Source organism: Mesocricetus auratus, unplaced genomic scaffold, assembly GCF_017639785.1.
Source record: "Mesocricetus auratus isolate SY011 unplaced genomic scaffold, BCM_Maur_2.0 Super-Scaffold_100004, whole genome shotgun sequence".
Lineage (NCBI taxonomy): Eukaryota > Metazoa > Chordata > Mammalia > Rodentia > Cricetidae > Mesocricetus > Mesocricetus auratus.
In genome coordinates, this window is record NW_024429189.1 from 60,063,670 (window position 1) to 60,082,887 (window position 19,218).

General features: G+C 41.2%; 1 protein-coding gene across 26 annotated transcripts in view; it reads left to right on the top strand.

Annotated features, from left to right (window-relative positions):
* The window catches only part of Phf21a (PHD finger protein 21A), a 183,217-nt gene that overhangs the window by 126,369 nt on the left and 37,630 nt on the right, over positions 1–19,218 (top strand). For all 26 annotated transcript variants that reach the window (XM_040745878.1, XM_040745872.1, XM_040745881.1 and 23 more), the window contains one exon: positions 14,915–15,151. In XM_040745878.1, coding sequence (XP_040601812.1) covers positions 14,915–15,151 — 237 coding nt within the window. The remainder of the gene's footprint in view (positions 1–14,914; positions 15,152–19,218) is intronic.

Consider the following 19,218-nt stretch of genomic DNA (forward strand, 5'->3'; position numbering starts at 1 on the left):
CTCTTCACGACGTGCAACTTGTAGACCCAATTTGATCTAATTCAATGTAGGTCACCTTGGAATAGTGTCACCTTATAAACTGTAATGTAACTATGTTCTGTATCTCGTACCACTATTAAAACCTAAAATAATAAATAAACAGTGAAGTGGCTGTTTTAATACTGTGAAGATCACATTTATTTATTTAAATCAGCTCCTGTCATTCTAGCTTTCTGGTTTTGGTTTGTCTTTGCCTCCAACTGAATATGTGAGCCAGTAACAGAACTGCACACAGCTTCCGCTTAAGTCTGCAGCATTGAAGTATTCCTTTTGTTGCTGTGCTGTTCTTGCAGACTCGGTAGAACCTTATCAAATGCAGCCAGTTGGTGCTGCTGGTATGAAAGCACAGGAGAGCTCTCATGTGGAAGGTTAATGGGGTGTAATTATAAAGAAAAACGAACTGCTCACTTACTCTATCTCCCTCTACCTGCACCACAAGTGACAAGTGTTCTGATCTTTTGTAAACCCTGGAGCAGAGGTTTAACCATCTAAAATTATGACAGTATAACTGTCACACAAACAAACATCCTGTGAAGGATAGGTCTGCACCCTATGTAGGAATGGTGCCTTCCTGTTACAGGAGCCTTGCTTGCACCTTCACCCACAAGGAAAACTGCTTGTTAAACATTGTACTTTAGTGTCACTTCCTCATTTCCACTCAATTTGTTCCCTTTTCTTTTCCTAAATGAACTTTTTGCCCTTTCTGATTAGTGGCAGAGCTGATAGCTTGCACATGAGTGGGTCTGTCTTACTGTCCTACTATTAGACAACAGATAACATGCCCTGTCCTCCAGGCAGTCCGTCTTACCACTCCCCTTAAATCAGTTGTGGGGGGAGGAGGAAGTGAACACACAGTTTAGAGCATGTTAGGCAAGTATTCCACCACTGAGCTACACTGTTATTCCTCACCCCTAGATTCCTTTTAAAGGATATTGAAATAGCCATCTCTTGTCACTCTGAGCATCATGAGCAGATATAGGGAGCTCAGGTAGCATCTGAGCTTGGTCCCTGTAGCATCTCCATGTAATCCTGAGATTATGTGCATTTCTGTGAGTTTAAAACAGAGTTATATTCTAATATCATGGTACATATTTTTAATTGGGAAATGCAATGAGATGGCTCAAGAATGGAGAATAAGCAGGAGAGATGACTTAAACAGATCTGGGTTACTAGCGTCACACTACCAAGCCATGTTGTGAAATTGCCCTGCTACTAGAACATCTAAAAGGGGAGCTAAGCAGTACAGAGCTGCTGGGTTGATTGAGTGCTTTTGCCAGCTCAGCATAAAATTGAAATAAGGCGTTGCAAAATGATGCAACCTCCACCCTCCTCTAGACATCTTGTTCCTACAAAGCCTGAAACATACCACTCTTGGTGAGGCTGTGCTGCCTACTGAGAGAAGCAAATCCCGTATCGCATACATTAGGCCTGTGGAGGCTAAGCAAAAGTGATGGCTGTGTCACTTTCACAGCAGTCCTACTGACTGAAGCCCTGGACTTGTGTGGTTGCTGGGGGAGGGCCAACAAGACCCTTATTAGCAGTTCTGAAAGCCAGGGAGGTTTAGAAACCTTTTTGTGTGGTTTGTAGTATTATACCCTAGACACTTTGCAGATTGGTTTTGATCATCCATACTCTATTTTTTAAGAAAGAAAAAATACATAAAGTTTTTATGGCAATAAGATAAATCTGTTAGTAATTTTATTTATTTATTTATTTTGGTTTTTCAAGACAGGGTTTCTCAGTGTAATAGTCCTGGTTATCCTGGAACTCACTTTGTAGACCAGGCTGGCCTCCAATTCACAAAGATCCGCCTGTCTCTGCTCCCGAGTGCTGGGACTAAAGGTGTATGCCACAACTGCCTGGCTGTAATTAAAAGTTTTGAATCCAAGGTCAAATGTGGTGGCACACACCTTTAAGCCTAGAACCAGGAGGAGAGGCAAGTGGTTCTTTTGAGTTCAGAGCCAATCTAGTCTACATAGTGAGTTCCAGGACAACCAGGGCTCTGTAGAGAGAGAGCTCCTGTCTCAACAACAACAATAGAAATTTATATCCAGCTTCATGCTGGTGGATGATAAGTAAAGCATTCTGTGATTTACTTCTTTAAAAATCTACTGGAGCCCAGCATTTCCCTGTCTGAATATTGCAGTGTCCATTCTACTTATTAACCTGAAATCATTGTTCCAGCATGCAAGCCTTTTTTACTCAAGGCTAGAAAGTTAGCAACAGACTCTTAGGATTGTCGTTATATGCCTTAAATGGGGAGGCATATCATTCTTGTTGGGTTAGCTCCAGTGCTAGGGGAAATGCCTCAAGTGACAGAAGTACAGTATTCTTTTTGACATTTTAGAGCAAGTTATCCAGCTCCATCCATTTTCTTTGAGAACATCCCCAGTCCTTCCAGATACTCAGAACTATTTGTAAGATGTGTGTATGTTAATGTGTATGTATGTATATGCATATGTATGTATATACTCACGAACTACTTTTACCTTGTTATGACCAAAATATTTGGTGAAAACAACATATGGGTTAAAGGGTTTATTTGGCTCAAAGTTTTAGGGTAAACAGCCCATAGTGGCTGGGAAGACAGGGTGGAGTTCCTGACTACAGGAGTGTGAGGTGGAAGCCCTCACGTGGTGGTGGACCAGTGAGCAGAGGACGTAGCTTGGAGCCGGAGTGAATATAACTTTCAGAATCTGCGCCTACTGGGGACTGGGACAGTGACTTAGCTGATTAAGTGCTTCTCATGCAAGTGTGTGAGCCTGATTTTGTACCCTCAGCACCTACACAAATCCAGTGTGACAGCATATGCCTATAATCTCAGTGCTGGGGAGATAGGGACAGGAGGACCCCTGGGGCTTGCTGACTTGACAGTCTAATTCAGTCTGTGAGCTCCTAGTTTAGTGAGAGACCCTGACCAAAAATATGGTGAATGGTCCAGCAAGATAGCTCAGTAGGTAAAGGTGCCTGCCATCACACCTGACAGCTGAAGTTTGATCCCTACAACCCACATGGTCAAAGGAGAGAACCAGCTTCTACAAGTTTTCCTTAACTTCCATTGTATGCTCACACACACACACACACACACACACACACACACACAAATATACATATATATATGTATGCATATATAATCTTTTTAAAAGATGAAAAGCAATTGAGGAAGATGCCCACCTAAAGACTCTGCAGCCTTCAAAATAGTACCACAAACTAGAAAGTAAGCGTTCAAAACCTGAACTTAATTAAGCCAGACTTCAGACATGCACCTTTAATCCAAGCACATGGGAGGCAGAGGCAGTTGGATCTTTGTGAGTTCCAAGCCAGCCTGGTCTAAATAGGAAGTCCCAGGCTAGTCAGGGGTATACAGTGAAACCCTGTATCAAGCAAAAAATAAATAAATAAATGAATAAACTTTTGGGGAAATTTGATATAGAAACCATCGTAGGACATTTACTTTGGTGTGTGTACCATTGATGATATATATTCTGGAGCCATCTTTCAATAATCTGCTTCTTTCTGGGCAGTGGTGGTGCACACCTTTATCCCAGCACTTGGGAGGCAGAGGCAGGCTGATCTCTGTGAATTCAAGGCCAGCCTGGTCTAGGACAACCAGGGCTACACAGAGAAACCCTGGAGGGGGGGGGGGAGAATCTGCCTCACCTCTGGCAGTCCTTTTCCTGTTGCTGCGCCCTCTGGCTTCTCTCCTGCTCAGCTCCTTCAGATCACTGTGCAGGACACCATTTTTCCATAAATCCTAAGAGTCTGAGCCTGCTTCCCATAACTTTGTTGCAACTGGAGACTGGTGACTAATAAAGGATTAAAGGATGCCACTCCCCCATGACCTAGAGCCCCATACCACTATTCATTCTGTGTATCTACTTGGATGTCACCCAGCTACTGTCAGCCCCAGAGAATCTGGCTCAGAGGAATGAGTTTCAGTGGTTAGGTCAGTGGGGTTTAATATAAACTAGGTTTTTGAGGCAGGGATTTCATATTTTAGTCACCCCCCCTTTTTTTTTAAACTATCAGATAGCTGTAACTTGATTGGCATCAGCCACCATGTGCTTCTGCTTCCTCACTGGAATCAATTACTGTTACTTTAATTCACCCCACAGTTTCAAGAATCTTACTTGGTGTGGAAAGTACACAAGTGGAAAGTAATGCATAACGCTATGGGTACTAATGCTAAAAATGGCATCATTAGGGGAATATTTGTATTAAAATGTTTCTTTCAAAATGTAGGTTTCTTGCTGGGCGTGGTGGCACACACCTTTAATCCCAGCAATAGGGAGTCAGAGGCAGGGTAGATTTCTGTGAGTTCCTTGGCAGGTTGATCTAAATAGGGAGTTCCAGGTCAGTCAGAGCTATATAGTGAGATAGTTCTCAACAAAACAAACATACAAAAACCCAAAGAAATATCAAGTATTATGAGACAAGAACCATCAGTACTTGCAGTTACTTGTAAGTATTCTAATTGGATTCTGAGTTGAGCGGTGTATTTGCTTACTGTGATACTTTGGTGGCTTCAGCAAGAGATTCTTCATTTTTCAGACCTCTAGGGTATGGTTGATTAAGTAGCTGCTTTCTTCAGCCCTAGAGACAACTGCCATACAGTGGTAAAGAATTTGCTTCCAGTTGTATCTCTGATATATATATATATATATATATATATATATATATATTACTGAGATCCTTTTTACTAACTTTTATGGAAAGTTTTCTGTGTGATGAGGTCTTCTGTCACTAACATGATAACTACTATCTTTAGGTTAGGACATGGTGGCCCCTGAACATTACCTAATAGCAAAGATACTTTGACTCAGTGTTTGAAGTGTTCTTTTCTTAGTGTCTTTAGTCCTGTTGTTCTCTGCTGTCTTATAATTAACTGGCTTGCTTCATTTCTGTGCACTATCTTTCTGGTAACAAGTAGTCATCAGGTTATTGTAAGCAGACTGCAGTGGTTAGTTTTCACATAGGGTGAGTGGCTTGGAACTCAATAACTTAGATTTCCATGGTACGTCCAGGCTATTGATTTGAGGGTTAGTTTTCTGCGCCCAGTGCTATAGAGGAGGAGGGAATACCTCAGGAAACAGCATGCTTGTCACTGAGTCTCATAGCATTTTAACAGAAACTGGAAAGAGCTGAGGCAATAACCAATTGTGGCACCTGTCACAGATCTTCTGTTGTGACAGAAATTAGGCTGGGATCCTTTATTTCTACTATGCAAGTCTCTTGTTTTCCTGAAGCATAGTGTAGGGAAAGTGTACAGTTTATGTTTTTAAGTCCATGAGAGATTATTCCTGCTTTGCTACTACTGGTGTAAGATTTCTAGTGCTGGAGATTTAAAACAAAGAAAGCAGCTGTGTTATCACTTCAGGGTTCTTCTGTTTCTGATGTGGAAAACTCGGGCTGAACACAGAGCAGTGTAGTCACCTTATGTCACGTGTCCCAGAAAATCCAATCACTGGAAGTTAGCGATCTATCTTTTCAGGAGCCCACATACATGACGGGCTTGTGCCTTCTGGGTTGTTTTATGTGGGGTCTTGTCAAAAAGCACATTTGTAACGTTGTTCACTTTTCTCTTTAAGTGATTTTAACAGTCACTAAGAGATAAATCCAGCTACTCAGATGCAGAAGGCTTGATAGGTTAAGATGCTGCTGATTCACTCCTTTAGAATTTTTTTAAGTATGTTTATAGTCTTATCACAGATGATGAAAATATGTTTGAAGTACCAGGACTACTTTTACCATGTTCAGGATAGTAAAAGTTTCAGAGTTTATCAGTTTTAGTAGTTACTTAGTTTAAATATCAAGAAAGTAGTCAATTTCACCAAGGTCTATTTTTCTGTAAATGTTTACTGCTCAACACGGTACACATCTATTACTGCTTTTTTTCTCAGGAGAAACTTCAGAATTGAGGTTTGTTGAAAGGTGGTGTCAGCTTGGGAAATGTCCCATCTATGACTTGGTAGATGTATTCTGCATAAACTTTATCATTTCATCTATTTACTTCTTCTTGCATCTAATTTTGTCCAGTGTTTCTGTGAAAGAGGAATTTCTTAGGCAATGTGTTCCATCTCACTAGTAATCCTTAAGATGACAGGAGGGCTGATTTTGTTCCCCTTCCACTTTTAGGGTTATCACTGTGCTTTTTTATTGTTGTTTTGTTTTGTTTTGTTTTTTGACTCTCCGTAGGTAGCTCTGGTTGTCCTAGAATTTGCTGTGTAGAGTAGGGAGGGCTCGAACTCAGAGATCTATCTTCCTCTACCTCCCAAGTGCTAAAATTAAAGGTTTATGCCACTACACCCAGCAATCATCACTGTATTTAAATTATATTTTTGTATCCAACTTGTCAGGACAGCTACAGTGTAACCATCTCAAGTCACCGTTCTTCTGTGAGGAACTGAGTAGCAGCTTTAGGGCAGAGGAATGAGACAGTTTCAGTAGTGTACAAGACAACTCTGACATTAACAATGCAATGCTGCCCTTTAAGTGATGGGATGTAGCTATAGAATTTAGAGTGACAAGCTGCTGGTGTGTGCAGCAGTGCTCTATAAACAGCTAGTTACAGAAAGACAAGTTTCTTGCTGAACTGAAGCTTTAATTTACAAACTGACAGCTCCATGTCATAGCTCATTGTAGGACAAACACAATGAGTGGGTGCTTTCTCGTGTAGCAAAAAGCAAAATTGTGCGGACTGTGAATATATTTTACTAATAATGGTTTTCTGCTGCCCTCATTATTGTGTCTGAGGTCAGTTCATATTTAAACTCATCATTATTTTATATGTTCTAACTTATGAACCTCCATAGAAATACAAAGTATCTTGGGCCAGATTTCAACACAGTTGTGTTCAGTTTATGAGATAAAAAGGCAATAAGTAACATTCACTCTCTTGATACTATATCCTTTTGTTTATAATTTAAAATGACAACACCCCCCCCAAATCTAGCCAGTTGGTTAAGATGCTTGCTGTCAGTCCCAAAGATCTGAGTCCCATCCGCTGGATCCACTTGGTGAGATGAGAGATTGTACTCCTCCACATTGTCCTCTAACCTTTACATGTGCCCTGTGGTGGTATGAAAGAATGCCCCATGGGCACTTATATTTGACTGTTTAGTTCTCAGTTGGTGATCTCTTTAAGAAGGACTAAGAGGTACAGCCATGTTGGAGTGGACGTGGCCTTGTTAGAGGGGTGTGTCACTACAGGTGATTTTGAGGTTTCAAAAACCCATGCCAGCCCCCTCTTTCTTTCTCCTTCTCTCTCCTCCCTTTCTCTTTCTTCTCTCCCTCCCCCCTCCCTCCTTTTTCCCTTCCTCCCCACCATCTTGTAAGCTCTCAGCTACTGCTCCAGTAACAGACCTACCTGCTACATTGCTCCTGGCCATGATGGTTGTGAACTGACTGACCGTCTGAAACTGTAAGCAAGCTCCCAATTAAATGCCTTTCCTTATAAGTTGCCTTGGTTGTAGTGTCTCTTCACAACAATAGAACAGTAAATAAGACATGCATATGTTCTAAAGCATAATAATTTTTTTAAATCTAGCCACTTAGAACTAACATTAGAACATTTTGTTTGAGCCAGGTATGGTAGTACACACCTTTAACCCCGGCAGAAGCAGGTAGAGCTCTGCGAGTTTGAAACCAGCCTTGTCTAAATTGTTAACTCCAGGTTAGCCAGAGGTACATAGTGAGACCCTGTCTCAAAAAAAAAAAACAAAAAAAAGAAAACAACTCTTTTTGCAGCATCCCCTAGGCAGTGACTGTGTCAAGACGAAGCTGAATAAATATCTCCTCCACAGCCGCTGGCTGTCAGAAACTCAGTGAAGTGAAAGGTGAATGCCAGCTTCATAGGTTCTATAAGAAGCACATGGCCACAGAAGTAGCTGCTGGTGCTGTGTGAAACTGGAAGGGTTATGTGGTCTGAATCTGTGGTGGGAATGACAAAAAATATTTCTCCTGAAGCAAGGTATCCAGACTCACATGGCAGAATGTGCTCACCGTTGAGTGAGGGGCGTTCTTGTTATAGATCAAGAGAACTGGAGAGAGGAAGTGCAAGTCTGTTCATGGATATCAGAGTGTTCTCAATGTGGTTGCTGTAAAAAAAAAAAAAAGGAGAGGAAGATATTCCTGAAGTGACAGATACTACTGTGCCTCATTGGTGGGTGTCCAAAAGAGCTGCAGAATCAGAAAGCTTTTCAGTCTCTAAAGAAGGTGATGCCCATCAATATATTGTCAGAAAGCCCCTAAACCAAGGCCAGAAGCTTCTGTTCCTCCATGTGTCCTGCAACACAAATGCTGATGAAGCGCTCTGGAGAAACAACACACCAAGAAAATCAGGGAAGGAACTGCAGAGAATGAAAGAAGCCAAAGAAAAACTCTGGGAACAGATTGCCAAGAGATGTAGGCTGTCCTTGCTGAGAGCTTCTACTTCTAAGTCTGAGTTCCATCAAAAATAAGTCTGTAAGAGTAACAAATAGTCAGACCTTGAAACAAACAAGACATTTAATTTGATGTTTAAAAAAAATCTTGTGATTGGAATATAATTGACAATTGAAATAAAAGTAGCATTTAACTGTCTACTTGAGTTGATTTTTTGTTGTTGTTGTTGTTGTTGTTTTTGGAGACAGGGTTTCTCTGTATTGTTTTGGAGGCTGTCCTGGAACTCCCTCTGTAGACCAATACAGAGAAAACCCTATCTCGAAAAACCAAACAAATAAATAAATAAATAAATAAACTGCTTTTCCAATAGGTATTAGAGATAGAGTGTAGATCTCAGTGACATGGATAAATCTCTAATCTGTGGAAATGAAATAAAATTCATTAGTACAAATAACTATGTGTGCATACATGATGGAGTGTGTTAAAACAGAATCTCGCTCCAGTGCCCAGGTTGACATTGAACTCATGGCAGCCTTCCTGCTTCAGCTTTCCGAGAGGTATGAGCCACTGCAATGGCTGAAATGTGTGTTCTGAAATAATAGACCCCTAAAGCTTTTTTTTAATTAAGAAGGTAAACCACAACCTAGTCAATATCATGGCATGTGTGTTCTCTGCTATCTGTTAAACATCTATACAGACAATTATTGGGAAAAGCTTTGGTAATGTGAACTCCCCTGCTCCTTAATTCATTTCTATCAGATTGTACCAATTCCTTGGTGCCTTGTAGAAGCTGTTTGTCTAATTCTTACTAAAACTCATCTCAGAGAGTTCAGGGAAAGCCTTCTAGTTATCTTACAAGTGAATAAAATGCAATTATTTTTAGCAAAATGTATTTTTATAGTCACTGCTACCAATATTCCTCTTCCCCCTCCTCTTCTCTGCTGGAATTTTGCCCTGTAGTCCCCTGAGAACATTCTCTCCAATAGCATCACTGCACAGTCTTCTATTGAATTTTGCTTATTGCATCAAGTGGGGAGTTGACTGTGAGCTTACTGCTTTCTTCCTGTAGTTTTGCTCATAAAATGGTTTTGTGTTCCTGTTCACAAAATGGTGGAATCTCACTTAATTCTCTTTAACAAAACATACCTTTTGTTCAGAATTGTAGTTTCATCACTAATGTCAGTAACACATCCAGAGTCCTCTGAACTGTTTTTGCGTTTGTCTGAGTGTCGAGACTGCAGGGTACCTTCAGCAGCCTGGTCTTGCTGGTGTTGTGCAGGACACCTCTTCCCAGGTGTGTGTCTGCAACAGAGCTCTCTGCTTGTTTTGTGTTGAGACAGGGTCCCTCCTTATTCTAGACTGGTCTAGAGTCTTCCTGTCTCCATCTCCTGATTGCTGGCTAGGATGACAAGCTGTGCTACTGTGCATGGCCACATGGAGATTAGTTGTATGACACATTCTGAAGATTGTCATGTCTGTTTGCTATATCCACAGCATTAATGAGTATGGTTAATTATAAATGCAGTAGTTAAATTCCAGTTGAGTAACAGAACGTCCCCCTCCTCACTCCCTCAGTACCATCTGATAAATTCTGATACCAACAAATACAAAATTTTCAGGGTTAGTTTCTCTAGTCACATAAAATTTAATACACTGCTTTCATTGTGAGCAGTGGCTGAGTCCGAAGATCTGGACATATGCTCATTTAGTCCAAATGAAGATGAATGAGACTAGTTTGTCACATTTTAGTTTCAAAACTTCTCAGTTAGCCTCTTGCTTAAAGGTAAAGGTCACATTTTCGGATTACACATTAGGTCTTGGGAAGAAAGGGTAAGTGTTTAAGACATTACTTTGAAAGAAGATTTTTGAGTGGGTGTGGCTTTCTCGTAATTGGTTCAGAATAGATGATGCTGCACGGAGCACAAACCAGTTGATCTTGTGCAAAAGTAGAGGTTTGAAGCACTGGCATCCAGCTATGGAGAAAAGAGTCCAGTGCTTGAGATTCTTCTTAGAGACACACCCTAGAATCTATACACAGATGTGATGGACACGAGGGATGGCTTGAATGCCGAGTGACAGGATTGTCCTCCCATTCTCCATCTCCTTCTGTGTTTTTGGCCAGGGAACTTGGAACAGCTGCTTGAGATAATGGGTTCTATACAATTGTATATTTTTCCTTTTGTACCCATCTTTGTGATGTGAACATGTTGATAATATCATTGAATGTCACAATATTGATCACTGTGAGCTCTTCTGCCTGATCACAGAGGTTAGGCGCTAGGCACAGGCTAGGTTTATGCAGCACTTGACAGAGGGATTGAAGGGACAGGACCAGTCCTTCCAGGAGCAGGCTGCACTGGCCTGTTGTTGATAGAAAAGTCTAGAAGTTGTTTACTTCCTCCCTCCCTTCTACCATCGTTCTTTCTAAATTTTCTTTTTCATTTCCTTCAGTTACCACTTCCTTTTTTTAATAAAAAACAAAACAACAACAAACCTTTTCAAGCTGAGTATGGTGGCACAGGCCTTTAATCCCAATACTTATGAGGCAGAAGCAGGCAGATCTCTGTGAGTTAGAGTCTAACCTAGTTTACATATTAGGTTCCAGGACAGCCAACAGTATATGGAGGGCCCCTCTTTCCAAAATTAATTAATTAATAATATTAATAATGATTTTTAAAACTTTTTAGAAATGTCAGATGGCCAATTTGTGATATTTAATCTTTTCTGAGAACTTCAGGATAATGAACTGAAATAATTAGCCACATTCAAAGATCTCTCTCACATGTGAACACTATTGAAAATATACTGTTTATACTAGTGTTACCTCCAATAATGGCTGACAAAACAAACAAACAAACATGATTTCTTTGTTCAAAACACAGTGGTGAAAGTGTAGGCTCATCTCCTGGGACAGTGAAAGAGTGTCCTTTGTATGGAGCATTGAGAATGCTGCCTGATCACACTTGGTAAGGATTTCTGATATGCTATCATTGTCTTCTTTCACCTTTACCCAGATTTGGTGCTGACCCACATCCAGAGTCCTCTGAACTGTTTCTGCATTTGTCTGAGTATCGGAGACTGTGCAGGGCGCCCTCAGCAGCCTGGCCTTGCTAGTGTTGTGCAGGGCACCTCTTCCTAGGCATGTCTCTGCAACAGAGCTCTGCTTTCCATCCTTGGGTTTCTAACTGCAATCATACATTTAAGTGACAGGAAGCAACAACATTCCCCAAACCTTGAGCTTTCAAATTTTTCAGAAAAACACAACCTATGGTATTGCAGTTGGTGAATGCAGAGGGACAGAGGTCAAACTGTTCTGGTCTGGGCAGTGCTTTGAAATACTGGAGCTGTCTTCTAAAGGAAACTTTACCCAGCTCATGTGATCCGAAATGTCCAACCCACAGGCTTTTTTCCTTCCCCCTAAGGACTGATGCAGCTTTACAAGTATTTGGAGTAGGTTTCCCTCCCCACCAGCTCTGGGGAGGAACAGTTATGAATGCAATGTGACTCACTTGAGTACCACTCTGCCTCTGGTTCTGATTGGCCATCCCCCTGCTCTAGCCATCTGGCTGCAGAGTGCTCTAACCTGCATCTCTTTAGTTCTTGCCTCTGCTGTTCCTTGCCATTGCACTGGAGCAGGTCCTGGGCTTTGTGTCTTCCTTGTAGCTCACTTCAGTGGGCAGTAACCAGGACAACACACTCTAGTTCCTAAAGGTGGCTATACAGGAGAGAACATCCTGTCCTTCTGTGCCTGGACACTGCTTAGTTTCCTGTACTGTTTCCTTCATAGTTCCACCCTTCCCCACCCTCTCTTCCCCTTTGGCAGGTATCACCCTCTTGTTTGCCTCCTGGTTTCTCTCCTCTGTTTTTTTTATGTTAAAAAAATTAGGAGCCTCTTTCTCTGGTGATGCATGCTTGATATCTGATGGGGAGGAAGACTGAAAGCAGCTCTAATAATTATTGAATTTTTAAACATCTTAAGTGTTCAGACAGGCACCCAGTATTAACATCTTTGTATGACGCTCACAATTACCTGCAGTACTGCCTCCCATAAACTGTAGCACTTCCATTGCAGTGCCTTTCATACTCAAGAAATACAGTTTGAAGACTTAAACATTATTTTTATAAGCATCTTATGGTTTATTAAATTTTCTATTCTGCTTGTGTCTTCTCCAAAAAATCTTGGACTGCATTAAAAAGAATTTTACCCAAAAAGGTTGTGCTAGTATGGGGGTGTAATATACAGTCAGGCCCTCCCCCAAATCAGCCTTTATGTGATATTTTCGTTGTCTGAAAAGAATCGTTAACAATACTTAAATTTTTTTCAAGAATGTATTTAGTATTTACTTAAGTGTTTTAAAAATCCATTTTGTGAATGTTTTACCATTCCAACATGCTAAGTGAAGTAGCTTTTGGACTCAGATTCTTTAGAGACTGTGAGTGACAAAGCCAGTTAGAACCACATTAGAAATTTGCAAATTAACCTGACTGTTCTGGATTTCATTAGCCCTTTATTTAAAGCATTCTTCTGAAGGCAGAGGATGTAGTTCAGTTGGTAGAATGTTTGACTAACATACGTAAGGCCCTGGGTTTGACCCCCTACGTTGCATAAACTAAGTGTGGTGGTGACACATATATTCCAGAACTCCAAAGAAGATCAGTTCAAGGTCATCCTTGACTACACAGTAAGTTTGAGACTAGCCTGGGAGAACCTTATGCGTGAGACCTTATCTCAAAAAGTTAATTAATCAAAACTATACTAATCTCAGCTAGCACTAAACCTCATTTTATTTGGTCATAGTATCAGAAAATATCAACCTTTAGTATCAGAAATAAAAAACTACACTTGAAAGTGTTAGAGGAGGAAAGATGTTTTCCCTTCTGCTAGCCATTGAGACAGGAAAGTCAGTCCAGCCTGCCCCAGATTGTGGGGTGGGTCCCTGAGCTGTATGGTCAACCCCTACACCAGTGGTTCTCAAACTTCCTAATGCTGCATTACAGTTCCTCATCTGGTGGTGAACCCCAACCAGAAAATTATTTTATTTCTACCTCACAACTGTAACTTTGTTACTGTTATGATTCATAATGTAAATGTCTGTGTTTTCCAATGATCAAGGTGACCCCTGTGAAAGGGTTGTTCGATTCTCCAAAGGGGTTGTGACCCACAGTTTGAGAATCACTGCCCTAAACAAAAAAAGAACAGAAAGGCAGGCAGGAGGGAGGCAGGTAAGGAGGGACAGATTATTATAATAATGAAAATATCCAAAATAAAAAAATACATTCTTTTTTTAAAGCACAGCCCAGGAAGTTTATAAACGTTGACTTTAAATTTTCTTATTTATTTTTTTCCTTGTTTTTGTTTGAGACAAGGTCTTACTATGTAGTTCTGGCCATCCTAGAACTCACTATGTAGACCAAGCTAGCCTGGAAACTCACAGAGGTACATCTGCCTCTGCTTCCCAAATACTGAGATTGAAGATGTATGTCCAGCTTGACTTTAAATTTCTATTCCATGTAATTAAACTTCTACTCTGCCTAGCAGTTATACATTTCAGTAATCCAGAATGTTTTTTGTTTATATAGCATATAGCAGTTTCCTTATTTAAAAACAAGGGTGGGAGAGAGAAAGAGTGTTACTATGGATTGAACCTAGGGCCTTGCAACTGTTACACAAATGTTGTACCACTGAACTATGTCCTGAACCCTACTTAATGTTTCAAAGTGGGATAGATACATGTTGCTTGCTTGAATAGTTGAGCATCAGATGAAAAAAGTTAATAATGACCAGTAATGTGCCAGTCAGTTCTGAGTGTATAGATCAGCTCTGTTGTTGTTCATAAGAGGGACTCTGTTGTCTCATTTTACAGACAAGGGCACTAAGGGGCAGGTAGGTTAAAAACATCAGCCCAGAAGGGTATAAATTGGGTGTGTTTAGGTATTATAGCTGTAGAGTTATGCTTCTACTGCTGTGCTGTTCTGCTCTTCTAACCTCACATGCTAAATTGACAATAGCCAAGAAATCTAAACTGGGAGGAAGGGAGGGAGCTGGGATTGACATGTGAAAAGCAACCTTGTTTCTAATTTAAATTTAAAAAGAAAAAAGACAAAAAAATCTAAACTGGCCATAGCGGCTCATCCCTATAATCCTAGCATTTGGGAGGCTGAAGCAGGACAGGTCCACTGGACTACATAGTGAAGCTACCTCAAAGAAAGGGTGTGGGCAGGGGAGAAGAAAGAAGAGGGGAAGGAAAAAAAGGAGGAAGCGCGAAAGGAAGGGAGGGTAAGCTCTGCTTCACTTTGTAAATCTGTATGCTTCAGTTTCCTTTATATATAACAGCGTTTGCACAGTAAAATATCTATAAGGTTCTTTGAGTTCCTCGTGTTAGAATCTGTAAATTTTAGATGAACTTAAAAAAAATACTTTAGAGGAAGGTAGCTGTGGAAAGATGTTGGAGAATGAACAACATTCTGATGGGTTTTTGTTTTCGTTTGGTAGAAAAGAGTAGTTGAACAGCTGCGGAAGAACCTGATAGTCAAGCAAGAGCAGCCGGACAAGTTCCAGATACAGCCATTGTCACAGTCTGAAAATAAACTACAAACAGCACAGCAGCAGCCACTACAGCCACTACAGCCACTGCAGCAGCAGCAGCAACAACAGCAGCAGCAGCAGCAGCAGCAGCAGCAGCAGCACGCCCAGCAGTCAGCAGCACCGCCCAGCCTGACTGCATCACAGGTAACCAAGCGGGTGCAGCAGCCAAGGCTGAGTGCTGGGTATTGATGAGTTATTGGTCACACAGAACTGGACCCTACTTCAACTATCCTAAGCTCAACTAACACTAAGCAAGTTTTCTGGAGTTTTCAGGGGAGGGTTTACTATCACTGACATAAGATCAGTTAAATTCACTGGCAGAAGGAAGGAGCCTTCCAGAGAACAAAAGTTAAGTGATTGGGTTGGAAGTATGGCTGAGTTGGTAGAGGGCACAACCAGCATTCGTGGAGCTATGGGTTTGATCCTCCACACGGCATAAAACCAGGTGTGGTGATTTATGCCTATGATCCCAGCACTCTGAGGTGGAGGCAGGGGATCAGAAAGTCAGTCACCTTTGACTACATAGGAAGTTAAAGTTTGAAGTCAGCCTGGGCTGCATGAGATCTTAGCTCAAAAAAAAAAAAAAAGGATCGAGAAAAAAAAATAGTTAAATGATTTCCATTGGGAATGGAGCTCAGCAACAGAGTGCTTGCCAACCATGCCCAAGCCTAGCAACACACACAAACACGCGTGAACACTCTTATGCATGCATAATGCATGCTAAATGATTTTCTACTTGTCAACACCAAAGACAATTACTCTGAGTACCCCAATTAAATTAAAGTCTTACTGGAGATTTCTGGGGGTGTTTATTTGTATTTGTTCTAAAAGTGATTTGACCCCTTCTGGGATTGTTTCTCTGAAATTCTTAGCAGTTAGGCATGGAGCTGTTCAGGTATCCATGCTTTGGGGAAGCATTCAAAAGAGTGTTATGTTTTTATTATCCATAGAGATAACACATTTGCCTTAAGTCCCCATTCTTGAGACTGTGTGTGGCTTCTCCACACTGGTGGAGATCTGGAATGAGGGTGCAGGTGAGACTTAGTCCTAAATGGGACTTAGTATTCTAGCCTGGTACAGCTGTGGAAATGCTTTACTGGAAGGGCTGTTTAACTGAGTTCAGAAGATGAGGAGAGAGTCAAGAATCACTGAAAGGGCATATTTGGAATTGACATTTGGTTAAGAAAATTATTCAAGCTTGACCTCTACAGACTTATGTATATTATGAATGTACCTTTTTAAAGGAACCAATGGGCCTGAGGAGATGGCTTAGTTGGAAAGTGCTTTCTGAATAAGCATGAGGAACTGAGTTCTACACCCAACACCTACATAAAAACCGATGCATGGTCATGGTGTTTTTACTATCAGTGTTAGGGGAGCAAAGACAGGAGAATCCCTGGAGCTTGCTGGCCAGCCAGCCTAGCTGAATCAGTAAGTTCAAGATCCCAGTGAGGGATCCTGTCTCAAAAAACAAGGTGAGAACTGGAGAGATGGCTCAGCATTTAACAGCATTTAGTGCTCTTGCAGAAGACCTGGGTTCAGCTAACCTGAAACTCACTGTGTAGACCATGCTAGCCTCAAACTCAAAGATCTTCTAGCCTCTGCATGTGAGAATATTTGTCTGGCTGTATGTTTACACACCACATGCATGCAGTGCCTGCAGAGTTCAGAATAAGGGCTTTGGATCTCCACTGGAGTTACAACTAGCTGTGAGCTGTCCAGGCCAGCTGTGTGCCTGACTGATTCCCTCCCTCCCTCCCTCCCTCCCTCCCTCCCTCCCTCCCTCCCTCCCTCCCTCCCTCCCTCCCTCCCTCCCTCTCTCCCTCCCTCTTTCCTTCCCTCCCTTATTTTCTTTTTAAGGCCCCCTGAACTTTTATAACTTCTCAAAGACTGCTTATGAGTTTACTTTTCCTGGGGTAGAATTGTTGTTTGGTGATACATGGGAATTTACTGTTTTAATACATGGAAGTTTCTATTCAGGTAATATTCCATGTTACACAAATCAAGAAAGACTTATCAATAAATGCCTAATTGGTAGCTTCTCTGTTCACCTGAGTTCTGTATTGGTGTGGTGGACAGTACTGCCTCTAGAACAGTGTTGCATTGTCTCTCTCCGTCTGATAGCACAGCTGATCTATTTAATTGATTTAGCTAACCTTGATTTTATATTGTTTTGTTTTGTTTAATGCAAAGGCTTAATGCTAAAACCCAAAGGCCCTCTAGGTTTCTCTTGCTTGTCTTTGCAGTGAGCTCCATTCAGGGTTTATTGACTGCTCTCTGTATGCTAGATGGTATACAAAAAGCAACAGTCCCTGCCAAGAATCTGGCATATTATGGTAACTCATTTTCACTCATTTTGTAAATATTTATTGAGTCCACTGTGTACCACTGAGCTAGGAAATGTGGAGAAAAGATAATTTTCATTGGAGGAATCAGAAGTACTTCTTAAAGGAAGTGCCATTAGGCAGGGTCTTTACCAATAAATGAGATTTCTGTGGTAGAGCAGAAAGTAAAGAACATTGCAGATGTAGAGAGTAAGACAATTAAAACAGAGAGTTTGCAAAAAGTAAATTTGGGATCTGTAGAAGATGTCATGGCTAAAAGTATGCATTGCTGTTGCAAAGGCCCATAGTTCACTAACTAGCACTGTTGTCCCTTGTCTAGCAGATCACAGCTGCCTGTACTTCTAGCTCCAGGGGATCCATTATCGTCATCTGACCTCCACAAACACCTACACTCACATGTGCGTGCTAACACACACACACACACACACACACACACACACACACGAAAAAAATTTTAAAATGTTCTAAAGGAGGGGCAGGAGAGTGCTGATAGGGGCAGGCAGGGGCTAGAGATGGGTTTTGCTGCTAAGAGGTTAAGAGCCTATACTTTCCTTATCTAAGGCTAAAGTTCAGTTTCTTAGCTCCTGTGTGAAGTAACTCATAACTGACTGTAACTCCAGTTCCAGGGGACCTAATAACCTCTGCTGACCTTCCTAGGCCCTGCACTTACTTGCACAAACACACATATTTACACAAAATTTAAAATAATAATAGCTTGACAGTAGTGGCACATTCCTTTAATCCCAGCACTCAGGAGACAGAGTTTGAGGCCAGCCTGATATACAAAGCAAGTTCCAGAATGACCAGGGCTATATGGAGAAACCCTATCTCAAAACAGTAACAACAACAACAACAACAACAACAAAAATAGTAGAATAAAATCTTTCTTAGAAAAGAAAATGCAGCCAGGCATTGGTGGTGCACGCCTTTAATTCCAGCACTCGGGAGGCAGAGGCAGGCGGATCTCTGTGAGTTTGAGGCCAGCTTGGTCTACAGAGTGAGTTCCAGGACAGCCTCCAAAACAATACACAGAAACCCTGTTTCAAAAAATAATAATAATAATAATAATAAAGAAAGAAAGAAAAAAGAAAAGAAACGAAAATGCATAGCCAGGTATAGTGTTGTAGTCTCAGCCCTCAGAATGATGAGTCAGGAGGATTGAGAATTCAAGACCAGCTTGGGCTCCATAGTCAGTCTGTCTCAAAACAACAGAAGTAAACAGAAAAAAACAAAAGTGTGCCTTTTGTCTTAGTTATAGAATAAATCATTTAATTGGAAGCAGTTTCATAGGGTTAATTTATGGTCATTATGGTGGAGGTGTGGCGGCTGGCCAGCTGGCATGAGAGCTTAGATCCTGATAAAGAGGCAGAAGGGGAGGGAGACTGGGCCCAGTTTGGGCTTTTTAAACTTCAAATCCTGTCCCACCCTGTGCCCCAACCCAACCCTGAAGTGACACATCTTCAACAAGGCCATACCTCCTAATCCTTCCTAAGCAGTCCACTAACTGGAAACCAGTCGTTCATATTTATGTGTTTATGGGGGACATTCTCATTCAAGCTACCACATCTTTAAAGTAGCAGGTAGGTTCATATAGAGTGTGAAATGATGGGGTAATAAAAGACCAGGAAAGGCAAGAAGGGGGCTGCCTCTAATGAATGATAAAACTTGGGTATTTGATAATCATAATCATATAAAGTAATCAAAGGCTCATAAGAACAGATAGTTTTAAGTATGGCATATATTAGATATGTAACTTCTGAAAGGAATAACTTCTTTTCATGATGAGAGTGGGCAGCAAGAAGATGCTATGTGGGGAAGTTGCCTATGTGGAGGAACCTTGCTGTGAGGTAGTGTCTTCTAGACATT